Source organism: Ornithodoros turicata, chromosome 9 (genome assembly GCF_037126465.1).
Source record: "Ornithodoros turicata isolate Travis chromosome 9, ASM3712646v1, whole genome shotgun sequence".
Lineage (NCBI taxonomy): Eukaryota > Metazoa > Arthropoda > Arachnida > Ixodida > Argasidae > Ornithodoros > Ornithodoros turicata.
In genome coordinates, this window is record NC_088209.1 from 17,179,583 (window position 1) to 17,201,163 (window position 21,581).

Consider the following 21,581-nt stretch of genomic DNA (forward strand, 5'->3'; position numbering starts at 1 on the left):
AAAGGACGCACGTGCTTCAAAACTTTAAACATGGTACTGAAGGGATTTTAGGAGTTCGCGGATCAACCTCGTTGTGGTGTTGTTTTATGCAGTAAAGTAGCCATTACGGGTTAGCTCATCTGATATGTCACTACCGAACTGGCTTCACCACAGGTATACGAGTAATTTTTTTCTAATTTCAGTAGCTTCACGCTACACTGCTACGTGCGCTGGAAATGACTCTCCAAACGATAAGTTACGCTCCTGATGCATGGAAGCTCCTCTCGGGGTTCTTCTGCATCTATAAGCCATCAAATATAAGGCTTCTGGACGTGAGAAAGATAATAATTGGGAACCTATGTCGAGGTGAGCATGAATTTGGTGTCCCTTCAGATAATTCAAAACACTTATCGCTTATATTGCATTGTGAATATTCTCAAGATCTAAACGACATGGAGGTGAGGCCTCCAACCGACTACGTAAAGATTGAAGGGTCCGTTACAAGTGGTCAGCCCCTCACTGTGACAACGGTACCCAACCTGGCTGACCACCCTCTAGGTACGACATGATTTGATGGCTGTAGCGATAAGCTATAACGAGATGTTGACTGCCGATTAATAGTGTACACTGTTCATGTTGTTGTCGTTGTTGACTCTCAAGTTGTTGGACCGAGGTACCAGCAGCAGGATGTTAAGATGACATGGGTAACCCACGTTGGCAAAGTCGTCTCAGGAGTTGTTGGTAGGTGCATAGTATAACGACTGTTATTTAGAGTATTTTGTTGTTGTTTGTGCAACACATTTTGTCATGTCTCTTTGAATTCAGTAATGTGTGTGAATGGCAACCACAAAACGCTCGCGAGGTTACAAGAAGCCAACCATCTACGCACCTACGAGATCCGTGGTGAATTCGGAAGGGCGTCGGATTCACTTCGGCCTACAGGACGTATCATTGAGAAGGCCACCTACAGTAAGTAATTTGTTAGCTCATTGCACACCTTTTCTTTAAATGCTAATTACTATGGAGATGAAGAACAAGAGGTCGTGACAGGGTGCAGGGGGCTTAATTGACATTACACGACCGCGAGATGCAGTTTAATCGTTTGAATGTCATACGTAAATAAAAAATGGCAATAACGTTGGATACAAATCATATGAAGAGAGAGGAAAAAAACCCACTCAGCACAATGGAAAGCAGCTGTCCTGAGGGTGAAACACACACACTGACAAGCATCATACAACGCAGCCACCGTCTGGCTTTGTTGAATGTTGACGACCGCCATATTTCAATCCTGCCAAGCAACGTCCTTGCTATGCCCCTACACAGGAGGTCTTGATGTGGTAGTTTGCTCACATTATCGTGTTCTACGATGGACAATCGTGTTAGAATTTATACAGGTTGACGCGTCTTTCCTTCACCACCAATGTGAGAGGGAGAAAGAGCACACTATCGCCTCTCGCGTCCTGGGAAAAGATTAAAAGGAAACAGAAAGTGCAACCCAAGATAAGGCCAGTTCCGATAAAGTCACCCGATACATCTGTTTTTGTTTTGTTTCCGCAAGTTAAAGCTCATCTTCGACGCATGAGGCGGCACTGTACTCCTTTCCCCTCTCACGTTGGGGATGAAAGAAATACGCGTCTGCGAAGATGCGCAATGAACAAAATAAAGAAAAAATGGCGTTCCTTCACTAATTTTTTGCGGGCGATCTATCGAACGGATTTTTGTTCTGAAAACGGCTACGATATCAGGTGACCGAAAGGAACAAATGTTCTCATTGGGACAACTTTGTAGCTTTTATAATTAAAAAGTTACTCAATGAAAGTTAATTAAGATATTGCCTTTGGACTTTGCTAATGCCTTCCTCGGGAGTGCCCTTCAGCATATGCTATATTGCAATTGATTTCATCTTGGAAAAAGTGTTATATATATTTTTTAAAAATATGTTTGCAGTTAGCTGGGACACCCTGTATATGTACTCACATCTACAATGCACAACCTTGTTTTACAGGACACGTAACTGTTGGCAAGCTGGAACGTCTGTTGGCGACCATCCAAGCCGCGCATCAAGCCCAAGCTTTCAAGTATGACATATTATACAAAGAACAATATTTTTACTAAATGTTATTCTAACACTCTCGGAACACAGCTATGCAGGAGTCCGAATGGACAGCCAGACTGCGTACGACCTAGCTGCGACTGGAGACGTTCGACCCGCAGGGAAATCACCCACTCTTATATACGGCCTACGCTGCATAGATTTCAGCCTGCCATACTTCACCTTAGGTAAATGACAAACTCTCCTCAGTGAAGACCATGTCATAGGCACCTATTCCCAGCGCCGCACTTGGAAGCTAGTGGTGGTGCTACTCAACGGCCCGGTTATTGCTTCCTCAACATCTACAATACTTTGTACTTCAGCTTACCCTAGTATTTTTGTGCAAGTGGTGCATGTCCCACGGAAGATGTTTCATTTTAAAGTTGATTATCGTCATCATTCTACGCATTTTCATAGGAGCTGTTGCTGTCGTCTGCTACAGTAGTTGTACGTCCGCTTCTGCGCATTCAAAATTCAAATTTCCATTGTCCAATCATGATGTGGATCTCGCAGGACGATGAGTAGCGGATCATGCAGATTGGCTCCTCCTCGGCTTTGACGATTATGATATGGTCGGTACAATCTAGTAGGTTGTGGTGAGCAGTGAAATGTCTTTCTTAGAATTGTTCGGTTTTCATTGTGGCGTGTCATGCAACAAATAGTGTGACTAGAGATGTGTGTGTGGGTGCCGTTACACCTGCGGATCTATATCGGGATTTTATGTGGGGAGGAGGATTTCCCCCTTGTTTCTCTCTCCCCAAATGCACTACCAAGGTTATGATTTCCGGGGATTTGAAGCGACATTAGCACAACCACAAAAGGTGTGGAAGCGGCGCAGTGGACTCCTTACACCACGGATTGATGTCGGCATAACATCGGGGTTTCCCTAAAGGAGGGGAGTGTTTTCTAGAGGGCGAGACTCAGATGACAGACCTCCGTTTTAAAGGGGCACTAAAATGCGAAGGATCCTCCTTGCAGAATGAAAGGTGCTGTTACCTTGACGCCAACGGAAAGGAAACGGGATGCATCTTGTGGCGTCGTTCGTGATTTACAAGTGAAAGGAACCACAATGTACACTTTCCCTCTTCTTCTCAAGAAGCGTGACAATGTGGGGAGGACCTATAGATTTGTATCCTTCAAATAATCTTCCACGATTATTGTAGAAAGAAAATAATAATAAAGATAGATAATAATAAGAAAGAAAGATAATAATTCAAAATGAAAATTAAAAATACAAAAGCACGGAAAAGAAAACATGGGACTGTTAGGAACACCTACAGGGTGTTGCACGAGAGTGTGACCTCCGATTATATAAAAAAAAAACTCTATCTGAGATAAAAATTGGAGACCTTCTGCACAACATTATGAAGTTTTTTGCTACCCAAACAGGTGTTTTCTATGAGTGTATGTACCTCATTAATTAGTCTAATTAGCTTAATATAACTCGAAAATTTGCCAAGGAAAGGTAACGTCTTTTTGTGTGTTAATTAGAGAGCTCATGGCCGCAAGACACCATTTCAGTCACAAATACAGTATCTTTCGCAATGGTGGTGCTAAAATGAGGGCACAACGCGCACATGGAGATCTAGCAGGCTAACTGACAAGTAGATTACATCAGACTAACAACAAAATAATTATGCCTTAGAAAACGCTATGAGACTCCCATAATTTTATTAGCATATTTGAAGAATATGCTAATTGTGATATTGTATTGAGTAATTGATATTGTATTGTGATACCTAACCCCAAACCGTTGTTCATTCAGAATTGACCTGCATCAACGAACACCAGTCCTATCTGATGCAACTCGTGAATGACATCGGGCTGAAACTGCGGACGTGTGCCCTGTGCCATCAAGTACGACAGACTCGGTACGGACATTTCGGCCTCGACCATGCCTTGCTCCGTAAGCACTGGAATCTGGAACACATACTGCAGAACATACAGCACTGTCGCCCTCTGCTGACGAGCGACAAGATAATGCCACCTTCTCCCCACTTTGTGGAGAGCAGCAGCATGGAGGTGCACACAAAGAACACCTTTACTGATTGAGAATGTTCCGACAGCTTGTTAGTTGTGAGTAGCAAGCTTGTTTTTAGCAGTACGGAAAGCACGTAGTATTCCTTTATTTAATTTTCCCCAGAGAACTTGCAAATGGAGGAGGAGGCAGGGTTGCACAGAGGAGGTTTGTATGGAGGGATATGCTTCATTGTGCATGCGATGCAGTAAAGTTTGTATTTATGCAAGCATACAAACAGTGGACCTGTATGAAATGTGTACAGCTTAAAGCGTACTTAACAATAGCAGTTTCATCGGCAGGAGATGCGGCAGAGCCACCCCAGCGGTACTAGGGAAAGGTGAAGGGAGAGGGGGCCCGGGCTATCCCACTTGTGTTAGAGGGGAGTCTTTCGTGAACCAGATGCGCAGACTCTGAATGCAGATAACCTAACCACAAACAAACTCCCCTCTCAACATGAGCCTAGCCCAAACACTCTTTCCCTTTATCTTTTAAAATTACACACTCATAGGTGCCTTCAATGTGGTATTTCACACTACTCAACTAGGAAGCAATGGTTTACAGGATCATGCAACATTTTGTGGGGATGTATTGTTGACAAAACCAGTGGTCCTACTTCATACGTTGCAATGTGTTGGGGAGATTTGTCCAATGATTTGGGGAGATTTGAGAGATAGACAGATGTTCTGGACCTAAAGCACTGAACACTCAAATGTGCGCCGCAATTACGCGAGAGTCTCGAACAGTTGTAAATACCGTCACGAGGACAGAAGACAGTTGTAAGTACCAATAAACAAAAGTAAAATATAAGTTGGTAAATGTACGTAATGAAATATGTTTTGTGCATGTTATTTCCTCTACTCGACAGGAGGGAAGTTTCCCTGATCATCTTTCCAACGACTGCAGGATTTTCTACGATGCATTTTCCTGATGCTCAAAAAAGGTAATCGGAGGAATGTTTCTTTTTGTCACAAAAAACATGCAACAAGGGCACAATCCAATCATGGTAGGGCACTAACCATGCCGACCTCGGAGTATGGACCACAGGGGTTATGGCCTCCTCTATGGTCTCCTTTGTCACACAAATCAGTCGCATCCTATTGCCCGCGGCTTATCTGCCCGAAAATTTTCAAAACGTTACTAAAAAGCAATAAAAGCCCAGTGCAGAGGACATGAAAGACGAAACACACACACAAAGCACTGACCGAAGTACTTTTCCACCATGGACGACTCCGTAACGTGTCGCACCACCTATCCTCTAAATCCTTCATGTTGAGTGCTTGCATTCATTTAGAGGATAGGTGGTGAAACTGGAGCTTTATCGCTGTTAGAATGTACCACCAAACCGCCCGGTTTTTACCGCTTGTTACTAAAAATGGGTCCTGCGGCTTACCTGCGGAGCGGCTTATACGCATGAAACTATGGTATGTTTCTATCCGGTGACTAGGATGTCACTCAGATATCTGCATAGATCCATGGGTATAACCTCTAGCGAAACCTCACAACGTGCTGTACAGGTGGCCTGTGATACACTGTAATTGGTAGACTCAAAGTTTCAAGTTAGTATACCTGAGACTACTATCAGAAGCTGAGGCGCTATCATGGTTCAGTGCACCATCAGAGGTACGCTCGAGACAAAAAACATTCCTCCGACGTCGCTTTACCCTTCGCTATTACTTCGGACCACATCGTTGTGGTACTTTGCAAAAGTCTGCGCTACAAGGAGGGGGAATACTAAAGTTGCGTCGGCTGTTACTTTGACGGGCTTCGCCTCACAACGGATCTTCCCCCACGAGACCGCCTCGTCCGGCGACGCCCCAGAGTCGCTCCCGTCGTATTCGCTCCCCGTGTTGATGTACACCGCGTAATCTGCTCCGTTCCGCATCATGTTGGCGTTGCACACGTGATGCTTCACAAGCCCACCGCCGACGATCACCATTCCGGACTTGACGGCTTTCACCACCATGGTATTGACCCTGCGTATGTCTTGCGCTATGTCGACGATCAGGCCTGGGTTGCGGAACGAATGGAAGTAGATCATGTCCCCCATCGAGCCATCCGTCAAAGCAGGGCAGAAAATGGGTATCTTGTTTTTTGCGGCCCAATAGCATATTGAACGAGGATCGTTGATTTTGATCCCAAATCGCTCGATCATCGCAGATGGTGACCAGATTTTGTTCTGATGTTTCTGCTCGTCGAGCATTTCATTCAGGACTGGGGTGAACCAGTCTTGGAAATGACAGTAGTTGTCATTCGGGGTGAGGAGATTGCCAATTCGATTAATGGCGCGGTCACGAAGCAAACTGCCCTTTAAGCTGAAGTCGCCCACAAAGGTTGGTGCCATGCATTTGATGAGATCTTCCTCAACACCACCGGCTGTTGTCACTATGCAGTCAACCTGTGTGAAGGTACATATATGTTGAGGTATCGAAACTTGCAAGAAAAAAAAAAACTGTGCAAGTTCAGAATCAGTGCCCCACCTTATATACCGGAAATATGACGAATTATTTATTTATTATTAATCAGTGATCCCAAAAATATAAAAATAATTGCTCGTTCTCGAGTATTTCGCCCAATAAATGGAGTTTGAAGGCGCACTATATCTACGTCGTGCTCAGGCGGGCCCCATGTATTTCTTATGGAGTGCTCGCGGAGGAGGAACACACTCCCGTAGCGACCGAAGGGTGTCCGTCCGCCGCGCCGTTGCTCGGCTCGACTCGTAGCAGCTCGGGCGCTCGGGCAAGCTTTTTTTCTTTTTCTTTTCTTCTTTCGTACGTTGTTGGGAGAGGGCGTTGTTATGGAGGCGGGGAGGGTTGGCTGCGGGATGAGGGGAGACCTTGGGTGAGAGGGAAAAGGAGGGGAGCCCGTTTGTTGTGACATGTGACGGAGCTCGCGCCGTGTAATATGACAGCTGGAAAAGGAGGGTGGGACTAAATTCATTTCTGAACCAGTCTTTTTGTTCACTGCGATAGGGGATGTCACAAAAGCATCAAAGCTGACGCTATGAATGTGATGTCGACAACCTCAGTTTATTTACTAAAGTGCAACTAGTGCAAATAATAAATTAAATAACACGCGACTGGAACTCCGCTACAGATTCCGTTTCATGATTATTCCTTGATTATCTGGCATTCTAGGTTTCCGGCGTCATGACTGTCAGGCCTTCCGTGTTTTCGCATTTTGTGATTTTTTTTTTTTTTTTTTTCTGCAGTTTGAGCCTTCAGCCTTTTGATGACTCGGCCTTGTCATTATCGGCCTTTTGATAGTGATTCCCAAGCTATTCTTGCGCTGCAGTGGCTGTGCTTGATTATTGAGGGGGGGGGGGGGGGTTGAGGACGTGCTGGCACGCCGTTGTTCATTTTTACAGGCATACGAGTGGGCACAAAGCACTGAAATGCAACTTTGCATATTTGCGCATATTTTACCATTTTTCGTTGCATATTTTCCGAACTTGATACCGAGATAAACTGATGTTCTGAGGCTGGAACAACATAGAGGGGACAGCATACCGACTTGGGGTTCCGTGGCACTTGGTCGAACGCCGTTTAATCGAAGGCGTTTGATGGAACGCCACTTGATCGACGCCGTTTGCTCGGAAGACGCAACGAGAGCGCAGTTCGATCCCCATATCGAGTAAGGGGGTGTAGGAAAAAATGTCCCCGGAAAAATTGCACCTGAAAACGAAAGAAAAAAAAAAGTTTGCCCGAGCTGCTACGAGTAGGGTTGCCACCAGGCCGGTATTATACCGGCACGGCCGGTTATTTGCTCGCTCTGCCGGTAGGAAGGTGATACCGGCAGCCTTTTGCCGGTATTTGTGGCTCAACACCTTTCATAGGGGCTTTTACGGGGTTTTCCTGACAACATTCCACTACAGCTTGAATAAATCTGGAGCACAGACCCAACTGCATAGTCACCAGTTCTTATAGCGTCCTCGATAAACTTGCTCCGGAATTGCCCCGAAACTACAGTGGTGCGTGGCGCTCTACACTGGCGGTGCCCTGGGCGGAGGCATTATCGAACATGAAACTGCACTGCACTGGTGGATCTGATGGATACTAGCATGCGCTACCTAGAGATCTGTGCTCGTTGTGGCTCGTAGGCTGCGCGACCCGTAACGAGAGGCACCTGGCGAGCGGCACCGATCGAATGCCATGCTGACGATGACTGTCACTGATGACTGTCTGCTGCTACTTGCACGGCTACAACTGGCTTCTTGCCGCTTCCGCCTTCCTCCGTGCTTCCGGCAATCGCGATGCTTCTTGGGATTGCACTCTGGCGCTCGGCCGATTTTCTCGGTGTGAGTTCGGGGCAACTCAGTGCTGCACTGAACGGGTGCACTCCTTTAATCGAGGACGTTCAGTGCGCACCAGTGCAGTTTATCGAGGATGGCAAGCCGCACCAGGTCGCACCCGGGCGCACCGATGCAGTTTATCGAGGACGCTATTAGTTATTCATTATTACATTGTTGTCTTGAGGGAGTACGCTCGTTCTTTTCTTTCTCTCTCTCTGTATACTTTTTTGCCCTCACCCACTTTCCCTTTCCCTCGAACATTTCCTCCTTTCCCTCTCTTCCACCTTCTCTCCCTCAGCCGGCATTTTTCACTACGAAAGGTTACAGTGGCTAAAACTGTAGAAAGGTGGCAACCCTAGCTACGAGTCGAGCCGAGCACAGCCGAGCAACGGCGCGGCGGACGGCGGACACCCTTCGGTCGCTAGCGGAAGTGTGTTCCTCCGCCGCCCAAAACCGGTCGTGCTCCTCCGCGAGCGCTCCATAGGAATTAAATGGGGCGCGCCTGAGCACGACGTAGATATAGTGCGCGTTCAAACTCCATTTATTGGGCGAAATACTCGAGAGCGAGCCATTATTTGTTGGGGATCACTGATTAATAAGAAATCAATAATTAGTCATATTTCCGGTATATAAGATGGGGCTCTGATTCTGAACTTGCACCGAAAAAACACCAATTACCAGTTTGTTTTCAACGAGGAACCTGATGATGTCTCGAATTCCTGCAGAAGCCATGTTTGACGTGTATCCTAAGAAGATCGTGCACCCATATTTCCTGCGGACGAATTCGTCGGCTTCGCAAACATCACGCTGCTCTTCTGTGAGTGGCATCTTTCGGCTTTCAAGCTGTTCCAATAAGAGAATCTGTATTAGGTCACCGTCTAAAACAGTACGTGAGGTATATACGCTGAAATCAAGAGACAGCAAGATCGCATGATGCGATCATTCGTTAGGTTCCTTCCTATATTGCATACGTACCATGGAGTTTATTTCATGTACCGCTCGACCGAAGTGCGTAGCTTGAAAGCCGGTCCGTATGTAGCTTCCAAGGATTTTCTCATAGTTGATTCCTCCATTGAAATCATATCCCTCAACTACGATCCTTTCCTCGACAGGAAGATCACCAGATTTTTTAAATACAGCTTCGCTTGCTGAAGTTGGTTCTCCCTGGGCGCTCATTGTGCCACGTCCACGTGAAATACCGAAACTGGAATCTTATGTAATGTGACCGGAACGTAATATGTGTCACCGTATCGCAATATGTGTCACCGTATCGCCATCTGTCGCCTCCGATTTGCCCCCTTTCAGCGCTGGTGAACTAGAAGAGTGCAGTGGAACGAACAGAGGTGTCTGCGCCCAGTCTGCGCCATCCGTACCGTTAGTCTGACCGTAGTGGCTGCACGGCTGCAAGTGGCGAAAATATATGGGAGGCGCTGTGCGCTGCTTGTTTGCTTGGTAGGGGATAAGACATGGCATCGGAACCGAAAACCGAAAAAAAAGAGCATTTTTCGCTGAACCGGAACTGAAAAAAAAATAAAAAAAATTGCGGTTACGGGTTTGCCACAGTGTTGCCAGGTCTACTGAAATTTCAGTAGATCTACTTGACTTCGTATCGGTCTACTGAAATACTGGGAAAACGTATCAGAACGCGTTCAAATCTACTGACTTTATTTATTTATTTATTTTTATTTATTTATTTATTTTTTTGCCTCAAGCCTGGTTTTACATAGCGACTCCAATTCATGTTTGCTGACACTGTCCGGTTGCATCATAGTCCGCGTGCGAGCGAGAAAACAATGTCGTTTTGACATAGTGAGGGGTCTACGCGTAATGTGGCATCTGCGAATAGCCACCTTTAAAAGAGCCAGCGGCTGCGCAAGTAAATCAGTTTATAACACATAGATTGCAGAAGTATGCATATTGCACAGGACACCCGCGGAAACATAGCAAACATGAAGACACGTTCCGACGCGAGCTTATGTGTCCGTCGTTAGGAAGTTTCGTTATGAACCTCCTCTGCTTGCAGCGTTCGAGCACGTGCATGGAACGGGTATTTTCTTATGTCAACCTCATGAAAATGAAAAAGCTTCCGACAGAAACTGTCGGTTTTGAAACTGTCACTGGACCGCTGCCCACCAAGCGACTGATATGAGACAAGAACTGCTATACTACACTGTGACTTAGTAGAAAGTGATAAACTGATGTTCTGAGGCTGGAACAACATAGAAGGGACAGATACAAACAAAGCCTCAAATTGCCTAAGAAATCAACGATGAAAGTCACTGAAAAGGTTAGCCAGCTGTAGGGATCGAACCCACATCTTTTGGATTGCCGGTTCAGGGCTCTACTAGCTCTACCAATTGAGCTAAGCTAACACGCCTTTCCAGCGACTTTCGGGGTGCCTCATCTGAACTCTGAAGGGACGACAAACCAGCCACTCACTCTCACTCACCCTCCTTTCACTCTTACATTTTTGCTCACTCATACGCACATTCATACGACGGAAATCGACGCAAGCGGCACCTGTTGAACAAGAGATAAACTGATGTTCTGAGGCTGGAACAACATAGAAGGGACAGATACAAACAAACCTCCCAGAACCAGCCTCAGAACATCAGTTCATCTCTTGTTCAACAGGTGCCGCTTGCGTCGATTTCCGTCGTATGAATGTGTGTATGAGTGAGCAAAAATGTAAGAGTGAAAGGAGGGTGAGTGAGAGTGAGTGGCTGGTGGCTGGTTTGTCGTCCCTTCAGATGACGCACCCCGAAAGTCGCTGGAGAGGCGTGTTAGCTTAGCTCAATTGGTAGAGCCCTGGACCGGCAATCCAGAAGATGTGGGTTCGATCCCTACAGCTGGCTAACCTTTTCAGTGACTTTCATCTTTCATCGTTGATTTCTTAGGCAATTTGAGGCTTTGTTTGTATCTGTCCCTTCTATGTTGTTCCAGCCTCAGAACATCAGTTTATCTCTTGTTCAACAGGTGCCGCTAGCGTCGATTTCCGTCGTATGAATGTGTGTATGAGTGAGCAAAAATGTAAGAGTGAAAGGAGGGTGAGTGAGAGTGAGTGGCTGGTTTGTCGTCCCTTCAGATGACGCACCCCGAAAGTCGCTGGAGAGGCGTGTTAGCTAGTGACAAACGTGGCGGTGCTCCTTGCAAATTTGGAACGCGTCATTTCATCAGTCAAGGCCACCATTTTGTTCGCGGTGCACTTTCCTGATCGGAATGTAGCTATTTCGTCCGCGTAATTCTCTGTCCCCGTTTGTGGCACCTGCATGAGTCAGGTTTTACAGCCGCCTCCAACCGTCGTCACACGACTCAACTCGGCCCTGTTCTACTTCTTCTGGTCAGGGAAGCTTCCTGTCATTTAACCGCCCCACTCTGCGGCTTCCAGTCTCTTGGTTGGAACATTCCCGATTCTCTCTGTTGTCTGCAAGTGCCTTGCGCTCCAGGTCCTGGTGGAGATATTGCTGGACATCAACTGTGCAGCCAACCGTCTCGCGGCCTACTTCTGCTCGATGCAGATCCGTCTTTTGCCTGACATTCCTCCCCTGAGGAAGCGGGTGAGGGCTGAGCGGCATCCTTGGTGGAGCTGTACCGGCGGGTTTCGCCTTTCCTGCGCGACCGGGACATTTTGGAAGTGGCGGCCGTGCGCATCTCTGAGCGACTCGCGTTGGCTGATGGGATGGCCCGTGCCCGTCTTCAAGGCTTGCGTCTCCCCTTCCGCAGCCGGTTGCTGAGCGACCTTCCTGGCTCCTCTCAGGATTTTGTCTGGCAAAAGCCTGGTAGGTCGTCTTTCCTTCCCTCGATAGGCTCCGTCGCTTCGGTATGTTGCAGAGAGTTCCACCTCTTGTTTCTGCGATCGACACGAGAGTGTCCCACACGCTTTTATGATTGTTGCGTGTCTTTTGGGTCCGCTACTTCTCCTTGCAGTGCCCGATACAGTGGGGAGCACTCCGCGTACGTGTCTCCTCTTTCGCCTACGCATAGCCTTTGGCTTTGAGACGCTCTGGAGAGCTAGCACTCATGCTCTGCTTCGGCACGGGAGGTTTTTGCCGATAATAGCGGCGGCCGCGTCTCTGCAATCTGCGCTCAGCTCTTTCCTGCGTTTTGAGCTGCATCACATGACCTAGGTCTGCAGCTTTACTTCAGACTTGGTACGCGGAAGCTGTTTTCTGTGTGCTGAGGGGCCTGGTGGTTTTCCCACATCGGTAACGTCGCATACCTCACTTATGTCGCTCGAATATTTTTTGCGTGAGCAGGCGGTACTGGAACTCTGTCCAGTTAGTATATTTCGTATACATAAGCTAGTCACTAGTTTAATTTTCTGCAGAGCCCGTGTTTGAGGAAAGGACAACACAGAGAACAGCAAGAAGACAGGTCCATCCCCCTTTTTTTATTTTGTTTGGTTCCTTTTATCTATTGAGATGAACTTGGTTTATCGGTTTATCAGATTGCACCTGGTCCCCACCCTCCCCTTCTTTTTTCTGTTTTTGTCAGGCTCTTTCCATGCGCAGTGGGAGTGTGTGGATAGTCCCGGCACCACGAAATCCGAAAGCACGCTTGCAGAAATGGCAAGTTTTCCGGTGTCAAATAATTGTGGAATAGTTAAAGAAACTTTAAATTATGATTGGAATAGCATATGGTGGCCACGGACTTTCTAATTAACGCGAAAAGTGTTACCTTTCCTTGGCAAAATTTTGAGTTCAGTTAAGATAATTAGCCTAATTAATGAGGTACACTCGTGCAAACCGCCGGTTTGTGTGGCAAAAACCTTCACAAGCGTCGTGCAGAAAGTTTCCCATTGTTATCTCACATGAATGTTAAAATAATTACCCAAGCAGCACAATGTACTGAAAGTCGGGTGCAATAGGGGTGGACGGTATGTATCTTATCAATGTTCTTTAGTTTCACGAATCTGTTCAAGGCCTTCCACCTACCCGTCCACCCCTATTGCACTCGACTTTCAGTACATTGTGCTGCTTGGGTAGAGATCACTCTGCTTGGGTTCAATACGTCAAGCATGCATTGTACTACATTCCAGTGTAATGAGTGAAGACTGACCAAACGCCGGGAACACACATGTTTATAAAAGCGATAAATACACACGACGTACAAAACGAATTAAAATTTAACAACAGACATTGACGTTTCGGAGCCTATGCAGACCCCCTCATCGGAATGAAGCAAGAGGCGGTTACCCGGTACTCTTTATGTAGCAAGGGGGCGTAGCAGTCGGGTAGTGGTCCTGGGCGCTTGTTCAAAGCATTATTTGTTCTTTTGACGAACCAGGATTCAAGTTGTTTTCGCACTTCCCAACGACTTTCCCGTGCCAAAATAACAGGGTTATCTAAATCCCACGTGGTGGCCTCTCTTGTGGGCATGTTCACACAGTTTGGTGTGCTTATCTGTGCTCTTGTAAATATTGTTCCTTCATCCTCGTGCCCGTCTTCCTCCCCACGTTCTGGCAATCGCTGCATGAGATCTGATAGACGACGCCACGTTCGTCGCTGGTTGTGGTCCTGTCTTTGGGGTGACATAGAAGTTCGTATTCCAACTTGCATCAAGGCCCGCGTGATCTGTTCCGAGATACCTTTGACAGTGGCGTAGCCAGACCTCCAAGGTAGGGGGGGCTCTATAAGAAAACCCGCCCACTCCCACTCCTCTCTTGAATGCAGATAACCTAACCACAACAAACTCCCCTCTCAACATGAGCCTAGCCCAAACACTCTTTCCCTTTATCTTTTAAAATTACATACTCATATGTGCCTTCAATGTGGTATTTCACACTACTCAGCTAGGAAGCAATGGTTTACAGGATCATGCAACATTTTGTGGGGATGTATCTGTTGACAAAACCTTGCTAGATAACTGGTTTAGTGCAAAGTCCTAACATGTTAAGCGCTTTGCACTATACCAGTGGTCCTGCTTCATATGTTGCAATGTGTTGGGGAGATTTGGAAGACAGATGCCCTGGAGCTAAAGCGATGAACACTCAAATGTGCGCCATAATTACGCAAGAGTCTCGAACAGCTGTAAATACCAATAAGTACCAATAAACATAAGTAAAATATAAGTTGGTAAATATAGATAATGAAATATGTTTTGTGCATGTTAGTTCCTCAACAACAGGGTCAACAACAGGGAAGTTTCCCTGATCATCTTTCCAACAACAGCAGGATTTTCTATGATGCATTTTCCTGATGCTCAAAAAAGGTAATCGGAGGAATGTTTCTTTTTTGTTGTCTTGGCTGGCACGCTGACAGCTAAGTAGGCAATCAATCTTTGACGATACCTACTTTGCCACTCACTGTCATGCTTTTTCATGACTTAGCTTCAAGGACCAAAACATGCTCTAACCGCCATGCATCATTCTCAGAATGTGATCTTCATTCGCCGCGTTCCGTTCAATATTTCATTCGACACAATGTTAAACTCTTCATGAGGCAACATCTTCGCAGTGTCCGCATGGTATCCGTACTCGTGAGATCTGCAACTGCATCCGCGTTAACTGAAATGATTGTATCCGTGCATCAGCGGTTATTGCATTTCTAGAGTAAAATTCCCGTGACGAAAATGTTATGTTCCAAACGTTTTCTCGGGAATATTATGTCATGCGCAGTTGTCCAAAAGCTAAAAGGTGCAGAAGTGCAAGTGATGGCACACTTTTGAATTCAGGCATCCGTATGCACGGACATCCGCAGGCACTGCAGAGGTGTTGCCGTTTGATCCGCGCAGATTTCAAAACATCTACCGTAATTTCACGCGTATTAGCCGCGGCTTATGCAAGATTTTTTTTTCTCACGGGTGCTCTGCGGCTTATCTGATGACCATTTTTCCCCGGTATTTTCCCCATATGCCGTTTTTTTACGAAAGGGCCGACAGTGTCTCTGGAACAGCACCGCCCTACCAATGCATGAACAATGCGTAACAGGTGAGCGTCCACATTAGAGTAGACTGACCTTTCTGGTGCCTTCCCCCAAGCAGCGTTTATCAAAAGTGGTGACAGTGATTCGTGTCTTCTGGAAGGCCACTGAGGACCATGAAAAACATGCAACAAGGGCACAATCCGATCATGGTAGGGCACTAGAACTGACTTCCTTTGTTGTATACACAATGCCGACCCCAGAGTATGGACCACAGGGTTTATCTACGATCTCTTTTGTCGCACGAATCAGCCGCATCATATTGCCTGTGGCTGATCTGCGAGTGCGGCTTATCTGCCCAAAAATTTTCAGAACGTCACTAAAAACGGGTTCTGCGGTTTACCTGCGGAGCGGCTTATACGCACGAAATTACAGTATGTTTCTATCCGGTGACTAGGATGTCACTCAGATATCTGCGCAGATCCATGGATATAACCTCTAGGGATAACCTGACAACGTGCTGTACGCAAAGGTGGCCTGTGAAACACAATAATTGGGAGACTCGAGTTTCAAGTTATAATCTGAGACTGCTTTATATATTTTGACGCTATCATAGTTCAGTGCACCATCAGAGGTACACCCGAGACAAAAAAACATTCCCCCAACGTCGCCCTACCCTTCGCTATTACTTCGCACCACATCGTTGTGGTACTTTGCAAAAGTCTGCGCCACAAGGAGGGGGAATACTAAAGTTGCGTCGGCTGTTACTTTGACGGGCTTCGCCTCACGACGGATCTTTCCCCACGAGACCGCCTCGTCCGGCGAAGCCCCAGAGTCGCTTCCGTCGTATTCGCTCCCCGTGTTGATGTACACAGCGTAATCTGCTCCGTTCCGCATCAAGTTGGCGTTGCACACGTGATGCTTCACAACCCCACCGCCAATGATCACCACTCCGGACTTGACGGCTTTCACCGCCATGGTATTGACCCTGCGTATGTCTTGCGCTATGTCGACGATCAGGCCTGGGTTGCGGAACGAATGGAAGTAGATCATGTCTCCCATCGAGCCATCCGTCAGAGCCGGGCAGAAAATGGGTATCTTGTTTTTGGCGGCCCAATAGCATATGGAGCGAGGGTCGTTTATTTTGATCCCAAATCGCTCGATCATCGCTGACGGTGACCAGATTTTGTTCTGATGTTTCTGCTCGTCGAGCATTTCATTCAGGACTGGGATGAACCAGTCCTCGAAATGACAGTAGTTGTCATTCGGGGCAAGGAGATTGCCAATTCGATTAATGGCGAGGTCACGAAGCAAACTGCCCTTTAAGCTGAAGTCGCCCACAAAGGTTGGTGCCATGCATTTGATGAGATCTTCCTCAACACCACCCGCTGTTGTCACTACACAGTCAACCTGGGTGAAGGTACGTATGGTGAGGCACCGACACTTCTTGTAAGAAAAAACACAAATTACCAGTTTGTTTTCAACGAGGAACCTGATGATGTCTCGAATTCCTGCAGAAGCCATGTTGGACGTGTATCCTAAGAAGATCGTGCACCCATATTTCCTGCGGACGAATTCATCGGTTTCGTAAACATCACGCTGATCCTCTGTGAGAGGTATCTTTCGGCTTTCAAGCTGTTCCAATAAGAGAATCTGTATTAGGGCACTGTCGTCTAGAACAGTACGTGAGGTATACGCTGAAATCAAGAGACAGCAAGATCGCATGATGCGATCATTGGTAAGGTTCCTTCCTATATTGCATACGTACCATGGAGTTTATTTCATGTACCGCTCGACCGAAGTGCGTAGCTTGAAAGCCGGTCCGTATGTAGCTTCCAAGGATTTTCTCGTAGTTGATTCCTCCATTGAAATCATATCCCTCAACTACGATCCGTTCCTCGACAGGAAGATCACCAGATTTCTTAAATACAGCTTCGCTTGCTGAAGTTGGTTCTCCCTGGGCGCTCATTGTGTCAAGTAAACAATGTTTAACGAAGAGATGTTGCGAGGAAATCACATTTCATTCATTCAAAACCACCAATACCACGTGAAATACCGAAACCGGAAGTACTCTTGACAGCAGTGACGCATAAGCATAAGCATAGCCTAGGCCTAGGGCCTAGAGCATAGCATAGACGCATAGACGTGTAATGTGTCGCCATCTGTCGCCTTCGATTTGCGCATTGACAGCGCTGGTCAACTAAAAGAGCGCAAGTGGAACGAAAAGAGGTGTCTGCGCCATCCGTAGTGGCTGCAAGTGACGAAAATATAGCGGAGGCGCTGTGCGCTGCTTGTTTCTTGGTAGGGGAGACATGGCATCGGAACCGAAAACCGCTAAAAAAAACGTATTTTTCGCTGAACCGGAACTGAACCGAAAAAAAAATTGTTGTTACGGGTTTACGAAACGGTTCAGGCGTATGTGCGTTGTGAGAGATCGGATCGGAACTACGATTTACATGGCGGATTGAAACGCGTCGCCAAACAAATTCTAAACCTGAACAACGCAAAACTGCAACCCGAATGCACGAGGTACTACACATTTCCTCCTTCGTAATTTGGTAGGCTGAATTACCTCAGGCTGAAAACTGACTAAACCGAGGGTTGTTGTAATATTTCCATAAGAAACAAAAAGGAAATCAAAAACGGAACGCCAGGAATACACGTGGCGGCGGCCTTTCCAGAATATTTTTCAGAAAGGACAATAAGCGCCATTGGTCGTGTTTTATCTATTTCCTCTCTCTCTCTCTTCTTCCTTTTGACAGTTCTAGGCTTCCTTGTACGCGATTTTTGTCGTCCCACAACCCTAAGTTTTGTTTTCATTTCGTGGTGTGAATATAACGGCCAGCCCCTGAGCAGGATACGATATGAGTGAACAAGAGAGTACACTCGTTGCACCTCAGATGCACATCTGTAACACTATTCCTGTGAACCACTGCTGTTCCGGCAACAACAACAACAACAAAAGTACATTTGTGTTATTTGAGAATCGTAAGGACGTGCCTGCTTTTAGCCCACGACAATCTGCTCAAAATTCACTTTTAGAACCGATATTTTGCGTTGCTGTGGAGCTGGACCCGAACCAAACCAGTATACCTGAGCCTGAACCCAAGCCGAACCGAAAAAAAAATGACGGTTCCGATCCCATGATAGTATACAGGGTGTGTGCAGAAAAACATGACCCGCATTTTTGCATGTAACTCGTTGTCTACTTAGCCGAGGAACTTCCGGTGGCGCACGACGGCGTATTTATGCGTCCGAAAGCTACAAAAAAATCCTGGAAGCCATACTCAGTGTAAAAAAATAAACAGAGCGCGAAAACATGGGCTTCCATGCATTAGAATAGGGCGGTCATGACAGTGCATTGTAGTGCATTTCCGCCTCATGAGAGTTATGTGCAGGCACCGCTAGGGGTACTACCGATGAGCATCCATGTGGGACATCGTTTCGATTTATACACCGATAGCTCCCCTAGCGGTACTTGAACACAACTCTCCTACGTGCACCACGTTGCCCTTTCACATACACCCTATTGTCCACCATGTTGCACTATTCTGATGCACGGAAGCCGACGTTTTCGTTGTTCCGTTTATTTTTTAAGCTGGGTATGGCTTCCACAATTTTTCTACAGATTTCGCACGCATAAATGCGCCATCGTGCGCCACCGGAAGTTCGTTAGTTAGGTAGGCAACAAGCTATGTGCCTAAACGCGGGTCATGTTTTTCTGCACACACCCTGTATAAGAGATCGGAACCGAAACTGAATCCGAACCGAAAACCGCTAAAAACTCGTATTTTTCGTTGAACCGGAACCGAACCAAAACATTTCTTCTCGCGTTGAACCGAACCGGAACTGGACTGAAATAAATTTTGGCTGTTACCGGTTCGCGAAACGGTTCAGCGGATTGAGCCACGTTGCAAAACAATTTCGAAACCGAAACTGAACGAAACAAAAGTGCAACCCAAGTGCGCGAGGTATTTCCTCCTCGTGTTAGTTTTGAGGTTGTCCTTTTGGCCCCTCTGTACTGTTACAGTATAACGGGGCTTTATCCCTGACCTCTACGGAAGTAACGTCACCGTGACGTAGTCATGAGGTTTGGTAGACATAGTGAAACCGAAACAGCGTGGGCGGAGAACTCCACCGTTTCACAAAGCCATGTTCCTTCACGAAGGTCACGGGTGGCTTCTTTGTATTTGTGGTACACACAAATGAGGTCTCGTTGTTAGTCGCTTTCGCGTCTTCGACTCTTCGTTGGCGTTCCCAGTCCACCGCGGAAAGAAAAGAAGACTTCCTCCCAAGAGTTGCATATCGTCTGAAAGTCAATCTCGTAATCCTGCGCGGAATGTGGTTTGTTATTACGACTTAGTTCGCGTTTGCTTTGTATAGAGACACCAGGAGCCCTCCCAGAGAAACTCGTGCCCTTCAGGCTGCAGAAGATGGAAGAGCTCGGTAGTCATCTTTATAGAAAGGGCTACCGAAAAAGATAGGGCTACCGGTTGAATGGAGCAGAACAAGGTCATTCAACTAATAATATGTAAAGAATTACAAAAAGTCTTACAAAATAACTTTCTTGTGACTTATTGATTTTTTGCTATAGTAGTTCCATTCTACCAAGTTGGCGGTGCTGTTGTACTGTTGTACCATCTGACGTCATTTGTTTGTAAACAGGGACAGGTGAGCTGGGACAAGAAGTCAAACCGCAGCTTCGGATCTGGATGATGGGGCAACGTGGGTCTAAGCTAGGGACGCGAAAATCACAAAACAAAGTCTCCAACAAGCACAACACGATCGCAGCACTTCTACATACATGTAACGTGCGAAAGAACAGTTGAAGCGAAAGTCAGTGTACATATCGGTGGCTGTGATGTGCAGGCTTTGGGGGCTAAGAGGGGCAACTGCCTCTTTTACACTTCCCCCCCCCCCCCTGCCGACGCCCATATGGCAGCTGGATTTCGATGGCAACGACGAGCGTTGCAACGTATGCATCCGCTCGCGCGAAGGGGAAGGAATTCTCGCAGCCTATAGTAAACCAGAAATATCCCAGGGACGTCCCACAAAAGTCGCACACGTCACATATGTTATGTGATGTCTACTCGACGTTACCTGTACGTTCACAATGTGACGTCGAAAAGTGACTCACTTTCTATATCCCAGGGATATCTGCTAGATGTAAACTGAAAGGACCAAGCGCGCGGTATTTTGCGGGGATATCTAGGGCACGTGATCAGTGGAATGACGTAAGCAAACAGGGAACATTTTTGTGTTTACTACTTTATTTACCAAGTAATCACATTGTAGTTGCTTGAATTAAAAACGTGATATTTGCCATGAAAGGGTGCGAGAAGCGTTAAAGGGTACACGCTGACGTCGTTCGCAGACGCATGGAACTTCAAAAACGTTGTCACCGTAGCAAACGTACTCCAACAAGTTGTATTTTAGTATCTTACCGCTCTGGTATCTCTTCAACTGCGCGAACGCGGTGGAGGGAGGCAAACGGGAGCCGGTCCTTCATATTTTGGAGAAGGGCCCCTTGATAACGCGGTCCGCCACTGGGTGGCCCCTGTCCTTGAATGCGCGGCCAATAACGCGGTCGTCGGGGCAGTATGGCAGTATCCTTTGCGGTGCTGCTCCCACTGCGGAGCCTGCTTCTCATATGGTGCATTGGTGGACCGTACGTGTCTTAGATTCTAAGGCCGTACTGCCGATCCAATATATTGTGTGGTGTGCATATGTTACAGATCATGCTGCCAAAAGTTTCGATTTCTTTTTTGTTTAACTATAGGGTATGCGGGATTTGCTATAGTAGAAGATCAATTGCGGATATACCTTTTTAGAAAAGCAAGCGCAACCTGTGGCACGCAAGGACCCATGAGAACTTGGAGTGTCCCAGAGCATTAGGTAGGGGTAAATTTTTGGAGCTGCTGCAACTCTTCGTCTGTTCTAGTGGCTTCTCTGAGATCGTGTAAGCTTTCATGTGATAGTTGAACTGCATGAAATTTAGTATCTGCATCCTATAATTGAATTTGATGCGCACCCTTTGCATCTTCATCCAGCCCAATAGACCTCTCCCTGTTTGTAAACAAATGAAGTCATAGTGTTCGACAGCGCCACCAATAAATCTCTACCCGAGAAACGTCATCATGACGTTGGTAGACAAACTGAAACCGAAACAAATCCGAAGGGAAGGGCTGGGTTCCACGAACGGGCACTTGTTCGCTGCCTCCTATTGAAAGAAAAGTAGGACCGAACGTCGCGTTCCTTTCAGGGACCATCGTAATCCCCTCAAGACTGTGGCTTTCGGGCGCGACCTTGTTCGCCCCTAGCTTCGAGCATAGTTCAACC

At 46.7% G+C, this 21,581-nt stretch overlaps 3 protein-coding genes across 5 annotated transcripts; 1 reads left to right on the plus strand and 2 right to left on the minus strand.

Annotated features, from left to right (window-relative positions):
* The first annotated feature begins 12 nt into the window (after positions 1-12).
* On the plus strand, positions 13-4,914 carry LOC135368224 (pseudouridylate synthase TRUB2, mitochondrial-like). Of its 3 annotated transcripts, XM_064601374.1 has the most exons (9): positions 13-109; positions 183-345; positions 421-537; positions 640-720; positions 805-948; positions 1,988-2,060; positions 2,126-2,262; positions 3,840-4,150; positions 4,218-4,914. In XM_064601374.1, the coding sequence occupies exons 2-8, from the start codon at positions 216-218 to the stop codon at positions 4,124-4,126; spliced, it is 969 nt and encodes a 322-aa protein (XP_064457444.1). In that variant the 5' UTR covers positions 13-109; positions 183-215; the 3' UTR covers positions 4,127-4,150; positions 4,218-4,914. The 3 variants fall into 3 exon arrangements, with proteins under 3 accessions (XP_064457444.1, XP_064457442.1, XP_064457443.1); XM_064601372.1 differs by having other exon boundaries at positions 3,840-4,914; XM_064601373.1 differs by having other exon boundaries at positions 24-109; positions 186-345; positions 3,840-4,914.
* On the minus strand, positions 4,185-9,638 carry LOC135368223 (probable deoxyhypusine synthase). The gene is made up of 3 exons (XM_064601371.1): positions 9,358-9,638; positions 9,061-9,225; positions 4,185-6,489 (listed from the first exon to the last, which is right to left on the minus strand). Exons 1-3 carry the CDS (start codon positions 9,556-9,558, stop codon positions 5,752-5,754), a joined length of 1,104 nt encoding a protein of 367 aa, XP_064457441.1. The 5' UTR covers positions 9,559-9,638; the 3' UTR covers positions 4,185-5,751.
* Positions 9,639-15,804: 6,166 nt separating this feature from the next.
* Positions 15,805-17,332, minus strand: LOC135368226 (probable deoxyhypusine synthase). The gene is made up of 3 exons (XM_064601375.1): positions 17,011-17,332; positions 16,713-16,877; positions 15,805-16,652 (listed from the first exon to the last, which is right to left on the minus strand). The coding sequence occupies exons 1-3, from the start codon at positions 17,209-17,211 to the stop codon at positions 15,915-15,917; spliced, it is 1,104 nt and encodes a 367-aa protein (XP_064457445.1). The 5' UTR covers positions 17,212-17,332; the 3' UTR covers positions 15,805-15,914.
* Positions 17,333-21,581: the final 4,249 nt, after the last annotated feature.